Source organism: Ambystoma mexicanum, chromosome 1p (assembly GCF_040938575.1).
Source record: "Ambystoma mexicanum isolate Mex_15411 chromosome 1p, UKY_AmexF1_1, whole genome shotgun sequence".
Classification (NCBI taxonomy): domain Eukaryota; kingdom Metazoa; phylum Chordata; class Amphibia; order Caudata; family Ambystomatidae; genus Ambystoma; species Ambystoma mexicanum.
In genome coordinates this window covers 1,040,554,180-1,040,572,937 of record NC_090921.1, presented here as the reverse complement: position 1 = coordinate 1,040,572,937, position 18,758 = coordinate 1,040,554,180, and the positions used below count along the sequence as shown (strand labels likewise).

At 47.3% G+C, this 18,758-nt stretch overlaps 1 protein-coding gene across 1 annotated transcript in view; it reads left to right on the top strand.

Moving 5' to 3' along the window:
* Positions 1–18,426, top strand: part of LDHD (lactate dehydrogenase D) — a 320,897-nt gene extending 302,471 nt beyond the window's left edge. The window contains exon 11 of the mRNA XM_069604235.1: positions 16,652–18,426. Within this exon, the coding sequence (XP_069460336.1) occupies positions 16,652–16,817 (166 nt within the window). The 3' untranslated portion in view covers positions 16,818–18,426. The remainder of the gene's footprint in view (positions 1–16,651) is intronic.
* Positions 18,427–18,758: the final 332 nt, after the last annotated feature.

Below are 18,758 nucleotides of genomic sequence, written 5' to 3'. Positions count from 1 at the left end.
ACATCCCTTTGGCCCAGTTGATTCAGAGGTGTGACCTACACTCACAGATGTATGCCGATAATACCCACATTTTACTTGACCTTCACAATGACATCCTTGCAGATTGCCTGAGGAAAGTGCAAAGCTGGACGAACGCTATGCCTCTCTATTTAAACTAAAGTAAAACAGAGGTCCTTCATTTTGGTGGCCTAAAGATTGCGCCTCACCATTTATTTCATACAAAATTAATTCCACAATCTTAAAAGCATCCTTATCACTTAATCCTAATAATATCGTCATTCAAATACATATTTCGAGGGGATTGGGTCCTCCGATGTATTCCATATCTATGATAGGTAATCACACCAGCTGTGCTGCTTCGGAAAGCTTTCTGCGGCCTGCGTCGATGACGTTGATACGCTGTCCTTGAGGGCCTCCGTCGAGCCGACGTCACCGGATGTTATAAGTAGGACGCATGACGCCGTAGCCTGAGTTCTGTTTTTTCCGTGAACGTGTTCACTTTGGAGATCTCGGCGCGCCTCGGTTCTTCTGAGTTCTATTCTTTCGGTTCTTCGAACCTGTTCATTTGTGAAGATTTCCATGATGTCTTAGTCTTCTTCTACCCCACGGCTGGGTTTCAAGAAGTGTCGGGACTGCGGTTCCAAGATGTCGCTGACGGACCCGCACGACGCCTGCCTCTGCTGCTTCGACGAGGACCACGCCACGGACGATTGTGACGATTGCCAGTTGTTAACTTCGAAGGCCTTGCCGGAGTGTAAGAAGAAGCTTTCTGTCGGTAAGGTGGCCAAGCCCCGGAAGTCGAAATCCGCTGGGCTTTGGACTGACGATTCGAGGGGCGACTCTCCACATTGTCGGCGTAAGTCCATGTGGTCTCGGTCCCGGAGTGGGTCCTGCCATTCCTCTGCCTCTTCGAGGCACTCCAGGAAGCGCTATCACCAGTCGCCTTCCCCGTCCTCGTCCGAGGACTCCGCCCATTGGCAGGTTACTTGTCCCAACAAGCATTCGACTCCTGCGGAATGGGATTCATTTCGTAAGGAGATGATGGCGATTTTTCAGTCGCAGGGCTCTGTTCCGTCCACGCCGTCGAAAAACGCTGGCAGGGAACGTGCTAGAGTCACTGGTCGCACGCCTTTGGGCTCGGCCAGTCGTCGCGATCACCGGCCACCTTTGAGGTCCCGGTCGGACAAGGTGGATTGCTCTAGCCATGCCCGCTCCAGGTCCCGGTCCTCGACGCCCTCGAGACCGTCAGAGCCTGTGATGTCTTCAAAGAAGACATTGACGCCTTTGGCGACGAGGCTGTAGAAGGACTCTCTCGAGGCTCTGTCTCCGAGGAAGCCATTGACGCCATCGGCGCCCAGGCTGTCGAAGGACACGCTCTGGGCTCCATCCTCGAGGCCTGTGTCGATGCCTTCGGCGCCACGCTCGGCGTCGACGCCGATTCTGTCGACGCTCTCGACGCCTTTTGAGGAGGCTTTGTCGGAGGTGCCCCCGGAGATCAAGGTCCCCTAACTGACCCGGTACTGCCATTCCATATGGCCTTGCAGAGAAGGGTGGCAGCGGCTTAGACTGCTCCGGAGAGTCTGCCGGCAGTGAGCAAGTCTTTGCCGAAAAAATACAGTCCAGCCAGTAGCTGGACTAAGCACCCCACTCCGGAGAGTTTGATGGTGCAGGCGGCTACAGCCCCGGCAAAACAGGCGTCGTATCCTACCATCCCTCCTGATAGGGATGACAAACGTTTTGATGGCTGGGCAAAGAAAGTGTTTTCTTCAGGGGGTATGGCTTTACAGGCAGCCAACTCTGTGTGTGCCTTAGCACGTTTCACTCATACTCTGTGGAATTGTGTCTCTTTGGCGGCTGAACGTATTCCCGAAGGGGAGGAACGGGATGGCTTTCTTGCTCTTGTTCAGGATGGCAAGGATGCCATGTGTGAATCCATTCGATCGGGTCTGGACATGGAAGATTGTGTCAGCCGGTCCATGGTGGTGAGCACCGTAATGCGCAGATTTGCGTGGTGCAGAAGTCAGGGTTTGCTCCTGATGTGCAAGCCCGGCTTCTCAACATGCCCTTTGATGGTGAACATCTTTTTGGCAGCAAGGCTGACGAGAGCCTTGAGAGGTTGCAGACCTCCAAAGCTGCAGCAAAATCGTTGAGCGCTGCAGTTCGCCAACCTCCGCCTTTTCGTCCTAGGGGACAGCAATGGAGGAGAGGATCCTTTCGATACTACTATTCTTTGGTAGATCGAGAGGAGCTGGCAGTCAAAGGGGCCACCATAGGAGTACCAGAGGTGGAAAAAAAGGTACTTGAGGTGCCAAGGCCGCTCGCGCAGTTGCCTCGTTACACTCAGGCAATGCCGCAGCCGCTTCAGCTCAGTCATGAGGCCATGTTCCATGGTTCGCCGGTTGGGGGAAGGCTGGCGCAGCATCTTGTAGAATGGCGTGCCATTACTTCAGATGTGTGGGTTCTGGAGATCATAGCCCACGGCTACTGTCTTCCTTTCCGGCAGAGGACTCACGACAATCCACCAGGGAATCTCTCTTTGTTGAGTCCGGATCCGCTCCTTGTGTAGGAAATCAAAGCCCTGCTGGAGAAAGGCGCCATCGAACTGGTGCCTGTAGCGGAGAGGTAGAACTGGTGCCTGTAGCGGAGATTTCGAAGAAAGACGGAGGATTGAGACCCATCATTGACTTGCGTGGTTTGAACAAGCTCATCAGGAAAGACAAGTTTGAAATGGTTACTCTCTCTCAAGTCCTCCAGGCCCTTCAACTTCAGGACTGGTTGGTGTCTCTCGACCTCAAGGACGCTTACTTGCATGTGCCGATCCATCCCAAGCACAAGAAGTACCTGAGGTTTGCGGTTGGTGACTCGCATTTTCAGTTTCGGGTCCTGCCGTTCGGATTGACCTCCGCCCTGAGGGTTTTCACCAAGCTTATGGTGGTGGTCACAGCGTATCTCAGGAAAGGGGGGATTCACGTCTACCCCTACCTGGACGATTGGTTGATCAGGGCGCGCTCTCCCGAGCAAGTCCTGGATCATTTGTCAGTCACCTGCCACTCCCTTCACAAGCTGGGCTTCTCCCTCAACTTTAAGTCCCCCCACTTGATGCCAACTCAGCGACTCCAATACATCGGAGCAGTGCTCGACACGTCCCTGGGGCAGTGTTTTCCTCCCCAGGTGAGGGCTCATCACATTCAGCAGATGGTGCACAAGTTTCAACATGCCCAGAGTCTCCCAGCGTTTGAGTTCTGGAGGTTCTCGTCCTCATGGCATCCTGCATTCTTCTGGTGCCAGATGCCAGGTTGCGGATGAGATCTCTGCAATGGGCTCTCAAGATGCAGTGGTCACAGTCCTCCGGCAGGATGTCAGACCCCGTTCAGGTGCCGCCCGCGGTCGCCCGGGACCTTCTGTGGTGGGCCGTCAAAGGCAATCTGATGAGGGGGGGCTCTGTTTTGGCTACCCTGGCCGGAGGTGACGATCGTGACGGACGCATCCCTCACGGGATGGGGAGCTCATGCCAACGAGTTGACAGTCAGCGGTCGTTGGTCTCCGTCGGAGTCCAGACTCCATATGAATCTTTTGGAGCTGAGGGCCGTCAGGCTTTCCCTGAAGGCTTTTCTGCCGACTGTGCGAGGGAAGAATGTCCTGATTCTGACGGACAACACAGTGGCCTCAACTACCTCAACAAAAAGGGGGGGGCAGGGTCACTTCCTCTGTGCAGGAAGGCGATGCAGCTCTGGTTCTGGGCCATCCAGCAGGAAATTTCGATCTCGGCAGTTCATCTGGCCGGAGACGAAAACGAGACGGCGGACGTTCTGAGCAGGCAGAGCGTGATCTCTCACAAGTGGGAGCTGGCTCAGGAGATTCTCCTGGAGATCTTCGCCCTTTGGGGGACACCACAAGTGGATCTCTTCGCCTCCAGTGTCAACCGGAAGTGTGAAAGGTTCTGCTCACAGCAATTTCCTCCAAGAGGAACCTTAGGGGACGCGTTTGTGGTGGAGTGGTCCTTCCCACTGCTGTACGTGTTTCCTGCATTCCCCGTCATCCCGCAAGTGCTGCGGAGGTTACGGAGGTTCGGTTCCCGGATGATCCTGATTGCTCCGGCATGGGCCCGGAGAACGTGGTACCGGGAGGGGGGGGGTCAGGTTCTCCATCCAGAGGCCAGGTCCCTCAACCTTCACGCTTGTCTTCTGAAAGGTCGAGGTATAAGGATTGGGACCTCCCTGAAGATGTGATGGATGTGTTGCTTTCGGCCAGACGGCCTGCAACAAAGTGCCTGTACCGTTGCCGTTGGAGAAAGTTCTGCGACTGGTGCAGGGTTAAGAATGTGGATCCTTTTTAATGTGACATTCCTGTGGTTCTGTCCTTTTTGCTTTCTTTAGCCCACAAGGGCCTGCAAGTGGGTACCATTAAAGGTTACCTGGCGGTGCTGTCCATATTTAAGGGCTCGTCTGAGGAGTGTTCTTATTTCAAAATTCCTTTAATTTCTCAGTTTCTGAAAGGGCTCAGTAATGTGTTTCCACCATCATCTTTCCAGGTGCCCAGTTGGGATTTGAAGCTTGTTCTAAAATTCCTAATGGGTGCTCCATTTGAGCCTTTACATTCTTTTCCTTTGAGACTGTTGACCCTTAAAACTGTATTTTTAGTTGTGGTTACTTCCGCTCGCAGAGTGAGTGAGTTGCAGGCACTTTTTGTTAAGCCACCCTTCACAGTGTTTCATAAGGACATTGTCCTTAGAGTTCGTCCTTCCTTTCTTCCGAAAGTGGTATCGGAATTTCATTTAAGCCAGAAGGTCATTCTTCCGGCATTTTATCCTCCTCCGCATACTGGTAAGGAAGAGGAGAGGCTCCATAGGTTGGATCCTAGGAGAGCTTTAAGTTTCTACATTTCACGCATGTCCTGGGTCAGACTGGACGATCAGCTCTTTATAGGTTACTCTGGAGGCATTTGGGACAAGCTGTTACTAAGCAGACTTTGTCTTGATGAATTATCTTGGTAATTTCTGAATGTTACCGCTTGGCGGGTAAGGACCCTCCGGTAGGATTACCGGCCCATTCTACTAAGGGTATGGCTGCTTCTACTGCCCTGTAGAGGGGTGTTCCTATTCGTAACATCTGTGAAGCAGCCACTTGGGCTTCGGTCCATACTTTTGTAAGACGCTACTCTCTAGATTCTATCCATGGGCAGGGTCTGGCCTTTGGCAAGGCAGTCCTTTACTCTGCATTTTGATTGGGCATTCTAAATTTCTATATTCTAAATTATTTTCCCTCCTCCATGGTACTGCTTTGGGAGTCTGTCATAGATATGGAATACGTCGGAGGACCCAATCCCCTCGAAGAACAAGTTACTCTCTTACCTGGTAACGTTCTTTCAATGGGGTGGTCCGACGACGTATTCCATATCGCTCCCTCCCTACCTACCCCGCTACAGAATTTCTTATGCGATCGCAGCTTACGTTTCCGCAAGGCTTTCTGTGGTCATACTGGCAGAAGATTGGTGCCACACTTTCTGGGGAAAAAGCTACAACTGAGGTCACAGGCATCGTGCGTCCTACTTATAACATCCGGTGACGTCGGCTCGACGGAGGCCCTTGACGACGGCGTATCGATGTCATAGACGCAGGACGCAGATGCAGAAAATGTTCCGAAGCAGCACAGCTGTGGTGATTACCTGTCATAGATATGGAATATGTTGTCGGACCATCCCATCGAAAGAACGTTACCAGGTAAGAGAGTAACTTGTTCGTCTATTACAATTCATGTTACCCTTGTTTGCTAGATGCCATTATTATTGTTCTCTTTTGTGCAATGTTCCAAATATAAAGGGCTGCTGCTGTCACAACAATCCAATCTGTAGAATATATACTAGACCAAAACTGGTCTGAAGTTGTAGTATTTGTCGTACTGCAGATCTCACCTTAGCCCGTATAATAACTTTCTCTCAATTCTGGGCAACCAGTCAAAACATGTCATCTTGTTTCTTGTTACTGGGTACAAAGTCGGCATAAGCAGTTCTTTTGTTCAATGTCATGCCATGCACCCGTGTATTCCAAAGTAGGCAGTATATTTAAGTATAACTATATAAGGAAGTGATGCAGGCTCGAAGAACATAATTTGGTTAAATAGTTCATGGGAACACTTGAGAAATGGGCTTGTCTTGAGAAATATACCGTTTTTTCTTACTTAGGATGTCAATGTTTTGTCCCATACAATAACTTTATTCTTGAGCTTTTTCCCAATAACACCCAGCTCATTCACAGTTGGGATAATAAGACCCAGTTCCTCTAAATACAGTGTCGATGTCTGAGCTATGATAGGATGTGATATTTTATTTATATCACGCTCGTACACAGCGCGTGATTCATTGTATACCCGATTCACACGAATACCACAAAATCTATTTTCCAGCAATTTCACATGAGCAGCCATAAGAGTTATTAAAAATTCAGTGTGTTCCTCTGGATTACGAAGATTGATATACAATTTACAACATGCAATTTTCCAATACGTGATGATAGAACTTAATTCCAATCTGACTGCTTCAACAGGGGCTGAATTTGTCAGTCCCAAGATTGAACGGATTAGCTTTCCCTCCAGTACCGCCAGACATGCAATATGCTTTGATGGCAAAGTTTCCAAAGCAAACATTATGCAGAGAATCATACTCTTTATGTATACGTCACGCATGGCTCCACAGAATTGCCACATTTTTCCATAACTCTTCCATATGTGGACTCTTTATAGTAAGACATTACTGAGTGGGTACAAATTATTCTCCCCAGATAGACGTAAGATTTTACCTCCTCCAATCTAACCCCTTCCAACTGCCATTGGTAGGGCGATGTTTGTGTTTCTATGGTCATGATCTTTGTCTTGTCTCTATTAATCCTCAACCCGTTTTCTTTCTCATATGCATTTAAGCTATCAATTGATTTTGTAGTCCCACTGTGGTTTGACCAATTAATATGGCATCATCTGCATAGCAGAGGCACCCCAGGGGCACTGCTGCTAATTTAGGAGGGTAGTTGTTACACTTTTCCAATATATAAATATAATTGTTTATTTATAACGCTCTTAATACCCAGAGGTTTCCAAGCGCGGACCCAGGGATCAAACCTGTGTTGCTGCGTCATCTTACTTTCAAGACGAGCGCATTGCCCTTGAGCTACTGCTTAATTCTGCCACAAATAGATTGTAAAGGGCAGGGGCAAGTACACAGCCTTGCATCAGGCCAATGTTTGTGTTGATATATTCAGTTTGTGTTCCGTCCTGTGAGTCCCTAACAGACACACTTGTATTTAAGTACAAGGCCTAAAGGAAGTACAACAGAGATTTATCGATTCCCCCACCTCGCTAGTTTATCCCACATACGGAACCTGATGATGTCAATCTGGAAAAGTGAATACCCTTCATTTGAATGATAGACGTATCTTGATGGCCGAAGGCCAACCGTCTTATGCACAGAATTATAGAAATACAGACTGCTATGCTTGACCAACAAGCGGCCATTTTAAACGTAGCAAGAATCGCCATTTTGCTTGTTAACCATTGCTCATTGCTTTCTGTCTAAACTGCTTTGCAGCTTGCAATTCATGCGAATTCTGCTTACTCTGCTCAACTGTTAACATTGTTGTCTGAATATGAAAGGGCAAGGCCGCGGGACTGAGGAGTTTGTTGAAACTCCTTGTGAGCTGCCCAGAAAGGAATGCCCACGCTCCCTCTCTGTAGCCTTGAGGGAGAGCTGCAGGGCATTTAATCATTTCACAGCTGCCAGCCAGTCTCGTACTGTGGTACATTATGTTAGAATAAAGGCTTCAATTATGCTTTTCTTACGGCCCCCCTTCACAAAACCTTTTAGAGCGTGTCGGCTCCCAGGACACGAATAGCACCTCATAGATAGCAAAGCTTGGAATGTGACTCTTCCCCCGTGTGCAGCTTACTTCCAAGAACAGAAGCACTGTGTTCTGTTCAACAACTAGAAGATGCCTCCGCACTTTCTAATTTGCACATTGTTACTAGAATAGACATCGAAAGTGTCATAATTGTCATACTCGTCGGAAATGTCCATCATCCCGAGTTCAAAGAAACTCAATAAAAGGGGGGTGTTAAACATGTCATAGCTGATTGTATGATATGCATTTTGTATATATGTAACTGATGTACGTAATTCGCTCTTTTGCATCCCTCGAGGTCAAGAGAATACACATTGCGGGGCGTGAGACCATAGTTGCCAAATTGGGACTATTTTGCTTGCAATAAACCCTAGCATTGGGAATTTTAACCTCTTGTCTGGCGCATCCTTTCGTGTATGGTTATTGCCTTGTTTCCATATCGCGAGGGACCTCTAAGGGCCCCTTTCAATGACACAAACGCACATTTGTAGTCAATGAAGCAGGTATACAAACAATTATTTTCCTCACGGCTTGCTTCTGCCAACAGCAGCTGTTGGGGCCCACATGTTATACATTGTACTACACCTTTCCCTAAATCCAGTCTGCTGGGGATTACGCAATCTATTTGCCTCTGTCCTCTTGCATAATTGTTTTAGCAATAGGGTAGCAAATATTTTTCTACTAGAGTCTAGTACCTTTTTTTTTTTCTTCTGAAAAGGTACCTCTTTATGAATAGGAATCAGGATTGAATGCCTGCAGCTAACTGGAATGTGTTCACTGGTGATTATCTGGCTAAAACAATAAAACAAGATTATCTGGCCAGGCGCTCTCGAGGGCTTAAGGCCTATGATTATTTGTCTTGTGTCCTCTTCCTCAAATACAATGTTATTTATGACTTTATCCCAACATACAATATGATTCTCCAGCATTAGGTCTGGCATGGATTCACATGCTCATGAATATTCCCTTTCGTCAGGCTGGGAATCCTCGGTGAAAGAAAAAATCAGTTTAATTTTTGAACTGTCTTTCTCATAACAACCAATCACTGAACTGTGGGTCATAATGCCCCCAGCCAATGACTGCCCTCTACCTAAGCCCCTCGTCTGGCAGCCATCTTCAGATTTTTACCTCACGTTCAAGTGTTGGGAGTCTTCGTGCTTAGCTCTCGAGCGTTTACTGCGTTTTTCGCTTTTTGATAGAGTTATACTCTATATTTCGGTCAATCGAGCCTTGTGCTCTATCGATCATCCTTCCAATTAACAGGCACCCGTTTTTCGGATTCTTCAGCACCCCTCAAGGGCAGATTTCATTGAGTTTCTTTGTGGGAGCTTCCAGAAGATTCTTCAGGCCTACACTGTGTGGATCATGTCGGACGAGAAGAAGCATTCCCCTTCCCAAGCTTTGCTCCAACTGCGGTTTGTGGAATGTTTACATGGACGATAAGCATTCCTAGTGCTTGTACTGCCTGTACCCAACGCCTAAGGAGTAGGATTGTGCTTTTTGCCGTGAACTCTCAAAACGCACATTGAAGGATCAGTGTAAACGGAGGGAGGAGTGGCTCAAACTGGATGCGATTGGAAGGCGAGTTATCTACTCTGCAGCGACGACCATCAAGGCCCCCAACGCCCTTGCTATCGTAGTGCGCTACGCTACAAATCTGCCAGTCCTCCCCGAGCTGTGGGTCAAGCTCACACCTCTGCTGGACTTCCTGACGATACGAGGTCAGATGCGTTGGCGATTCTACAAGAGGGCGAGGTGGCGTCGGACCACGCCATCACAGTGGACACGGACATCGCGGACGCGAGTTTCCGCCAGCGGGCAATTGCATTTGCCTTTTGCCACCGTCTCTGGCTCAAGGCCCCCACTTTCGTCAGGAAGTCCAGACAAGGGTTTTGGACATGCCCTTTGTTGAAGACAATCTTTTTGGGAAGGCCGTGGATGAGTCCCTGCAAGCTATCAAGGCGGACACGGAGACGGCACATGCCCTAGGCACGCTACAGCAGCGACGCCCGTCTTTTCAGGCCTCTGAAGGCAAGTCTCCCCGATCTTTAAAGGGTTACGGCAGGGGCTCCTCTTCTTACCGCCAGCCCTCCTGCTCTTCGACCCAAGAATCCAACAGGGGCCGCTCCAAGGCCTTTGGAGGAAGATGCCGTCATCGCCAAGGACCCGAGGGTGGCCTGTCGACCTCTAAGCAGGAATGAACCGGCAAGGACGACAACCCCCCCCCGTGCAACCCAGTGGAAGGCCGGCTGGTGAATTTCATCAGCGCGTGGAAGACCATCTCCACCGATCGTTGGGTGCTGGATGCTCTCGCCCACGGACACACTCTAGAGTTCCAACGAAGGTGTCCCCAAATACCACTGGTGGCTTGGCAGGAAACCACATCCCTCAGCTGCTACTGGAAGTTCGGCCCATGCTAAATAAAGGGGCGATAGAGCTAGTTCCAAAGTGGCTGCGGGGCTCCTGAGTTTATTCAAGTACTTCCTCGTGCAAAAGAAGACCGGGGGCTAGAGGCCCATTCTCTATTTGCGACGACTAAACAAATACATAAAGTCCCAGAAATTCTGAATGCTCACTCTTCAACACGTGCTCGGACAACTAGAGGAGGGAGACTTTCTGTCGTCGTTGGATCTGGAGGATGCGTACTTCCACATCCCCATTCACAAAGGACACCACATGTTTCTGCGCTTTGTCGTTCAGGGGAAGCATTACCAATTCAAGGCTCTTCCCTTCCGGCTGAAGTAGGCACCCAGAGTCTTCACCAAGTGCCTAGCTCTGGTAGCAGCTCATCTACGACTACAAGGGATCCACGTCTACCCGTACTTGGACGACTTGCTCATCCGGGCCAGTTCAAGAGATATCACCGTCGACCACACGGGGAAGACAGTCCGCCTAATGATGGATCGGGGGTTCTCAGTGAATTATGCAAAGTCCTGCTTGACTCCACCGCAGGACGCGCTGTTCCTGGGATCCCAGCTCAACACGGTGTCATGCCTGGCGTCACCGTCGGAGGAAAGGGTAGCGCCCATCCTGGGCAAGGTGCAATGGCTGGTAGCTCTGAAGATCGCCCCAGTGAGGGCCATCAAGTCTCTACTCGGCATGATGTCGTTATGAATTTACCTCATTCGACTCTGCATGTTACGGATGCGCCCACTGCAGGATTTCCTCGACGCCCGTTGGATTCAGGTGTAGCTTCCAAAACAGGATGGCACTTGACGGGGGATTACGTCGGGTGATAAGGTGGTGGAGTGTGCGCTCTCACCTGACCGGAGGCTTGGATTTCCAGTCCCCAACAGATGCTTCCCTGGAAGGATGGGGAGCCCACACCAGAAGTCTTCACGCCAAAGGCATGTGGTTGCCAGAGGAGAAGACTTTGCACATCAACATTCTGGAGCGAGGGGTGGTGTTTTGGGCCCTCAAATCATTCCTGCTGTCCCTCAAAGGCGGCGCAGGACTTATCACTGGGCCATCGCCTAGGGGATGTTCCCCATTCCGTTTCATCTGGCAGTAAAGAACACAGTCGCCAACTCCCTGAGCAGGGAGCTTCACTCTTGCCATGAGTGGGAACTTCGGCAGGACCTAGTGGAGAACCTTTTCCTCGAATGGGGCAATCCCCAGATTGACTTGTTTGTGATGGCGACTAACACCAAGTGCCGGAGGTTTGCCAGCAGGTTTCCCCAGCAAGGGAGCATGGGGAGCATGGGGGGGGCGCATTCTCATTCCCGTGGGAAGGCCTCTTTCTGTATGCGTTCCCTCCATTGCCGTTGTTACTTCGAGTCATCCGTCAGCTCAGACGGTGCCAGATGATCCTTGCTGCGTGGGCGAGGCAGACCTGATATCCGGAACTTCTCAGCATGTCAGCGTCCCCACCAGTCAAGCTGCCATTGGTCGCGGATCTTCTCGCCAGGCAAGGAGGCGCCATTCTTCACCACGATCCAGGTTATCTGAACCTGAAGACCTGGCTCTTGCAGCGCTAGAATTCAGTGGCTGCGATCTCCCGGCAGACTGCAAGGAAGTTTTCGCCAAGGCTAGAGCATCGCCCGCTCTGAAATGCTATGGACAGAAATGGAAGCGATTTGGTGCCGGTCTGAGAAGATTAACCCCTTGCGGGTCACGGTTCTTCAACTACTTCCATGTTTGCTGTCATTGGCCAAATCGGGACTGGCCCATGTCTCCATTAAGGTACATCTGGCGGCCATCTCCCGCTACACCAGATCTCTGGGAGGTTCTTCCTTGTCGTCGCACCATCTGGTGAAGGAGTTTATCAAAGGACTGTTCCGCTTGTTTCTGCCAGTGAAGGCCCCGGCGTTGGAACTTAATGTGGTGCTGACCAGGCTCATGGGGGCCCCATTTAAACCTATGCATTCTGTTCCGCTTAAGTTTCTGTCGTGGAAGACAGCTTTTCTCGTGGCCATGACGAGTAAGTGAAATCCAGGCCGTCATGCAAGCGGCCTTACTTGACTTTTCACGAGACAAGGGTGCTGCTGCGGACGCGTCCCTCCTTCATGCCCAAGGTTCCGTCGGAAGTTCACCTGAACGAGCCCTTGATGTTACCTGTATTTTTGCCGATGCCTTTGTTGCCGGCTGAAAGGACTTTGCACTCGCTGGATGTGGCTAGAGTGCTGAAGTTGTATGTGGCCTGCACAAAGAATAACCGGAAAACCCCTCAACTTTTTGTGAACTTTGATCCTGTGAACCATGGGAAAGCCCTGTCCAAGGCTTCCATTTCCAGGTGGCTCTCCGGCTGTATCACCTACTGTCACCGGTTGGTGAGCCTGGTGAGGCAGTAAGAGATGCTTATGTTGAGCCTTGCAACCTCCCGTGGTTGTGCATGTGTGCACTGCTTTGTATTCTGAGCATGTGAATCCATGCCAGACCCCATGTTGGAGAAGGAACAAGTTACTTACCTGTAACTGTTTTTCGCCAGCATGGTCCTGGCATGGATTCATATGCGAACCCTCCCTCCTACCCCTCTGCGGCTCTTCTCTTGGTCCTACTGCCACTTTACGTGCTACCAAATCTGAAGATGGCTGCCAGAGGAAGGGCTTAGGTAGAGGGCAGTCATTGGCTGGGGGCAGTATAACCCAGAGCTCATTGATTGGATGTTAGGAGAAAGACAGTTCAGAAATGAAACTGAAACTGATTTTTTCTTTTATCAAGGATTCCCAGCCTGACGGCGGGGAATATTCATGAGCATGTGAATCCATGCCAGACTTCTGCTGGAGAACAACAGTTACAGGTAAGCAACTGCTCCTTACTGTCCCTTTCTCTTCCCAGTACAGAGTACCAATATGTGCACACCAATTTTCCATAGTTGTTTTCTCTCGCTGTGTAACCCATAAGTTGTGTACAATAGATATGCCAAAACATATTCGAGTCACTGGCTCTAATAAGACTATATATTTTCCAAATTGCAGATGACTTATCTGTTTTATGCGCGCTCAACGATTGATGATAATAAGTTCTTTGGAAACTCAATCTGGTGTTCTCTGTGCAGCTAAGATCTTGCATTGATTTGATATTTCGTATCATCTTATGATGTTACGTTTTTATCTTATAAATCTCAATATCAAATATAGCAGGAAACATGCTGACTTTTTGTTGTAATTGATATTTTCTTTGAGTGAGTGATGCAGTGATTTTCTTTGGGATGGTATTCATAGTTGTTTTACCATCCATAGATGTTAGGGGCTCTCTATTCACTAACTGGGTCAACACAATGTTCAACTTGTTCACAGCTGCCGTAGTCTCTCTCAGGCAGTTACCCTGTAGGTCACAAGTCATCAAATATGCCGGTCCTCCCCGATCTACATTTCTCCCCGAGGTCAAAGTAAGAATCGGGGGCCCTACATGTCAATATATGAGAGCGTATTCGGTTTTTAGCAAACATGCAATCCAAACACTAAGTACAACTACCACTGCGCCAGGTTTTACAATTTAGCAGCGATGTATTAGGAATCAGTGGTAATAAATCATGTTTCAAAAACAGTCCAAGCTTTACCCTTTATTCAATAATCTCATCAGAGTTGTATTGCCAGGGCCTTTCTTTTCATCCAGGAAATCACCAGAGTTTAAGATGGTATCATTACCATCGGCCGTCACACAGAATCTAGGCCGTCACATAGTGTGCACTAGAATCTTTGGCAATTATTATGCACTAGAATCTCTGGCAATAATTATGCACTAGAATCTCTGGCAATAATTATAGCCCCAGTGGCTCTCTTTCTTGCCAATGATGAATGGTGTTCTTTAGCCCGTCATCAGAGTATGGGTGCAAAGTCATCGGGGGGGGGGTGGGTTGCTAGGGGGAGGGGGATCATACAAAACCACTGCCAGAGCCTTACATTTAAATCTTGGGAAATCGGGCCAAATTGCGCATACATAGTTTCTGTCCAGATGCGCTTGGTTATATTTGCCATCTGGGTATCTTTTCTAGCTCTGAGGCAGAAGCCACCTCTAGCTTGGCCTTCTTTACCGTTGATAGCTTTACGTGTGACCAGAGCATTTCCACCCACATCTAATTGACCGGTAATCCAAGTTTCCTGCAGGATAATACGTTTGCACCTTTCATTATTTGTTGGCCCACAAGATGTTTAATAAACGAATGAAATCCTCTGGTGTTCCAGGAAAGTACAATGATTTGTGAAGTTTGATAAAAAGGTCACTGCTGCCAGCCATGTGTCGTACTGCTTACCCACCTAATGCCCTCATTTAATTGAGACTTGGGCTGTGTAATTATAGGTTTTGTAATTAATGTTTGAATCCGCCCCATATTTTGTGTATACCATTAGTTGGATCTTTTCAAATGTGTTGCGTAACAGAAATTGGGTTATTTGGTGTCAATGGAATATACTGAGGTTCGAGCTCTAAAGTCTTTTGTTGGAAAGCCATCTTATGCTGTGTTTCAAAACCTAATGTTTTTGACCGGTCGCAACATTCACAAATACGATCCACTACCACAGGAGATACAAAAGTGGCCACCGCCCAATTGCTACAGCTGGACCCATTCCGGTGACGGTTGTGGCGCGCCTCTTCCTGCTAAGTCCATTCAGAATTTAGGGGTTATTTTCAACAGTGATTTTATGATTTGGCAGCCAGGTCCCGGCAGTGGTAAAGTCTACTCATTTTCATCTCTTTCCTTTTATTCTTTAATTTGTATAAAATGTGCCCTTTGTTGTGCTTGGACGACAGGAAAAGTTTCATGCAGCTATTGCTTTTTCCCCACTGCCCTATCATTCTGCTATTCATCTTAAAGCATCCAAAGAATTGCAGCACAGATTACAGGCAGTTCCGAATAGAGCAGACGAGTTGCCCACCGTTGCTTACAAGCTAGGAAAGGCCTTGGTTTTTTTTACCTGCACTTCTCATTGAATTTAAAGTGTGTCTTGTTTGGAAGATGTCCATGCTCTGGCCTCCGCTTTTCTGATGGAACTTGTAACATATCCATAATCATCGACAATTGTTTGTTCGCAGAGTGATCCTAATTTGAAAGTGCAATACAGTTCGCCTATGGGCAAATCATTGCAAAACATGACCCAGATTAGTATTTGGTTTTTAAACTTAGGTTTTTCCTTTTTCATGAGTTACCTAAACATGTTTTGTGTTTTAAATTCTAGATGGTGGGATGCTGGTTAGAATTTAAGCTGCAATCAATGTGGTATTAATTGTACTCTGTATGTATATGTATTTTGGTTTATGGTTATCTGTTTAGCACCTTGAAGCTATGCACATGGCATTGTAGCACATCATAAATGAACAACCAACGGCGGCAAATGCCTAGCCTAGGGCTGGATATCAATGGATTGCATTCATCTAACACTTAAATCGTCTGAGAAACGTAGCACTGCTCCTTGTAAATAGATGGAACCCAGGATGTAGACATTTTTTTTGGACAGCTAACCCATTTCTCCCCTCACACACCAGACCTTTGCAATTTAGCGGATGGCACAGGCTCACTCCACACACTCTGCACTCACATATAACACAAACACTATTGCACAACAACTCTGCCATAAGAATGAAGCTACTTTGAACAACAAAAATTCGAACTGTAGCTTCCCACATAACTCTCTATGACCTAAACACAATCCTCCCCCTTTAGTTCATACTATGCCGCTGCTGCGCCCAAACGCACTCCAGTTATACTTGGGTGACTATCAGGCTCTTGGCCACCCAGACATAACTATAATGGGCGAAAAGTGCACACATGCATAATAGCACTGTCCAATTCTCCCAAATCTGTGGACTCCGGTCCCACCGGAGTCATTCAACCAACAGCGCAGTGGGATCCTAATTATGGTGAAAGACGCTATACAAATGAATGAAACTGAATGAATGAATACGTGGTGTTCAATTCAAAGGGTTGAGTATTTAGAAAGACCCAAAGGTGTCAGAATCTCTGCATTGTTGCCATGGGGGTTGCATTCTATGCAAATACTGGCATTGACATACCTAACTCGAAACACGTGTAGATCCCTCCAGCCATCTTGTGCATCAGCCATACGGGGGAAAGCCAGTGAAATGTATTGATCATTTGTATCACACCTAACCCACACAGACAATCCATTTCGCACTTCAAATAATCCGCTGACTTAACATGAATACTTCTAACTTTGTGCACTCTTCTCCAAAACATATCATGTGGCAAAACCCCTTCAGGGTTCCACTTTATCAAAGAATAATCTGGTATATTGTTCCACCATGCATTTTTTGCTTTTCTCATTTCTGATTTGGTTCTTAATTAAAATTTTTGCATTCTCTTTACAGGCGTGCCCTTGCCCTGAATGGCACATGCACAGGTGAACACGGTATTGGAATAGGGAAGCGGAAGTTACTAGAGGAAGAAATTGGCGAGGTTGGCATGGAGACCATGAGAAGGATCAAATCCACGCTGGATCCCAAAAATCTGATGAACCCAGGGAAAGTCCTCTAATGCCCAGGAGAGACAATGGCCTCTACTCCTACTCCATTGAAGTCTTACTCCATCTTTCTTGATTTAGACTAATGTGGATGTAGAGAACTCATTGATTTGGAATATTCAGATGTTTACCTTTCCTGCTTACCTCGCTCTGATCCAGATTCTGGAACACGAAACTCTGCCAGAAGATATAACAGAACTTGGAAATATTATATACCCAGAGAGCACCTTTTCAAAAATACACAAGAGCCGTGGAATGAGCATGCCTGGGCATCGTATACCACCTAGTCCTTTCAGCAGTCCAGCCAGTGGTCATCACAGATGAGAAACTCAAGGACATAGTAATTGCCTGCAGTCAGTACATAGATTCTAATTAGAAGCAGGTGGCCATTGAGGCAGTAACGACTACAAACTGCAATATACACCTGCAATAAGAATGAATGTTAAATCTTCCATCAATTACTATGTAAGGGTCATGTAATTTAAGATAGGCCAATGTCGGATACTGTATAACATTAGAAAAATGTTCAAAATAACAACTTGTGGGAGAGACTACAAAAGTACTAACCGTCCCTATAAAGCCACACAGACAGACTATTTCTGACCTCAATAAATGTTGATCAATGAGACAGCACTTTGCACAAGAGCAGGTTTTTCAGGTTTTTTTTTTATAGAACGCACAGTTGGACACAAAATGTGTAGTTGGTAAAAATATGTAAAAATATATATATCTAACAATATAATAAAAGGCCATATGTATGTTTGTCAAATGCAGTAGCTTCACCTGTTGTCACCGCTAGATGGAGCTTTTGCCTTAGGATATATAGAGACAATGCCGATTTGCATTTCTTTGCCTGTTGTTACCGCTAGAGGGAGCTGTAGGCTTAGGACATATTGGTCCTACTGTGTCAATGAAAACCTGCACTTTGGCCCATGTACACGGGCTGTTCAACTAGTATATCCATAATTAAAGCACAATGGCCAAGCCATATTTAAACTCCCCCCACCCTCCAGCACCCTTTGTGTGGAACCCCCCCTTCACTTCGTTGTGTGGACATTTCTGGTCAAGTAATATGTAAACTCATCTTTGTAACAACCCTTAAAATAAAACGGTCCTTGAACCATAGGGGGCATGGTAGCATGCTGGGCTGGGGGGTACATTGAACCAATGGGGTCATCTTATAATAAATGTCAAGATGCAAGTTTTCTATTCCCCAAAACAGCTGAGTCCTGCTTTTACTTTTGATATTGACGTAATGGGGTGTTGCAGCAAGATTCATAGCTGTGTTTTTATTATTTTCTGACTCTACAAATGACATGTGCAGTATTTCCCTATATTACATACTCCCTTTTTACAAAATTCCAAACAGCACTCCATGTGATGAGCATCTTTGGGTAGAGGGTCAAAACCGCTTTCTAACACTAATGTGATGCATGCCAAATATCATCTTCCATGTAGCTCTCTCACCGTGAAAACAGTCTCCATGTTTTTGATATCTGCAACAAGCCTATGGTGAATCTTGCACCTCTAGGCACTCATTTTCATAAAGATCACTTGTTCAGTTGCTTACCATTTTCCTCTGTTGGAGAGGGAGAGAGAGGGAGAGAGAGAGGGAGAGGGAGAGGGAGGGGGAGGGGGAGGGAGAGGGAGGGGGAGGGGGAGAGGGAGAGGGAGAGGGAGAGGGGGAGAGAGAGAGAGAGAATATATATATATATATATATATATATATATATATATATATATATATATATATATATATATATATATATATATATATATATATATATATATATATATAGTGAGGACAAAGAATGACGAGACTGACCAAGTGGTGCTGTAGTGGATGCTATAGACTTATTTCAGAAAAAATAAAGGTAAACCTAGCTGTCCTTCACTCTAATGGGGTTTCCATATCATATATCAAAAGGCACTGTCCCAGTCAAAAGCTCCTACGC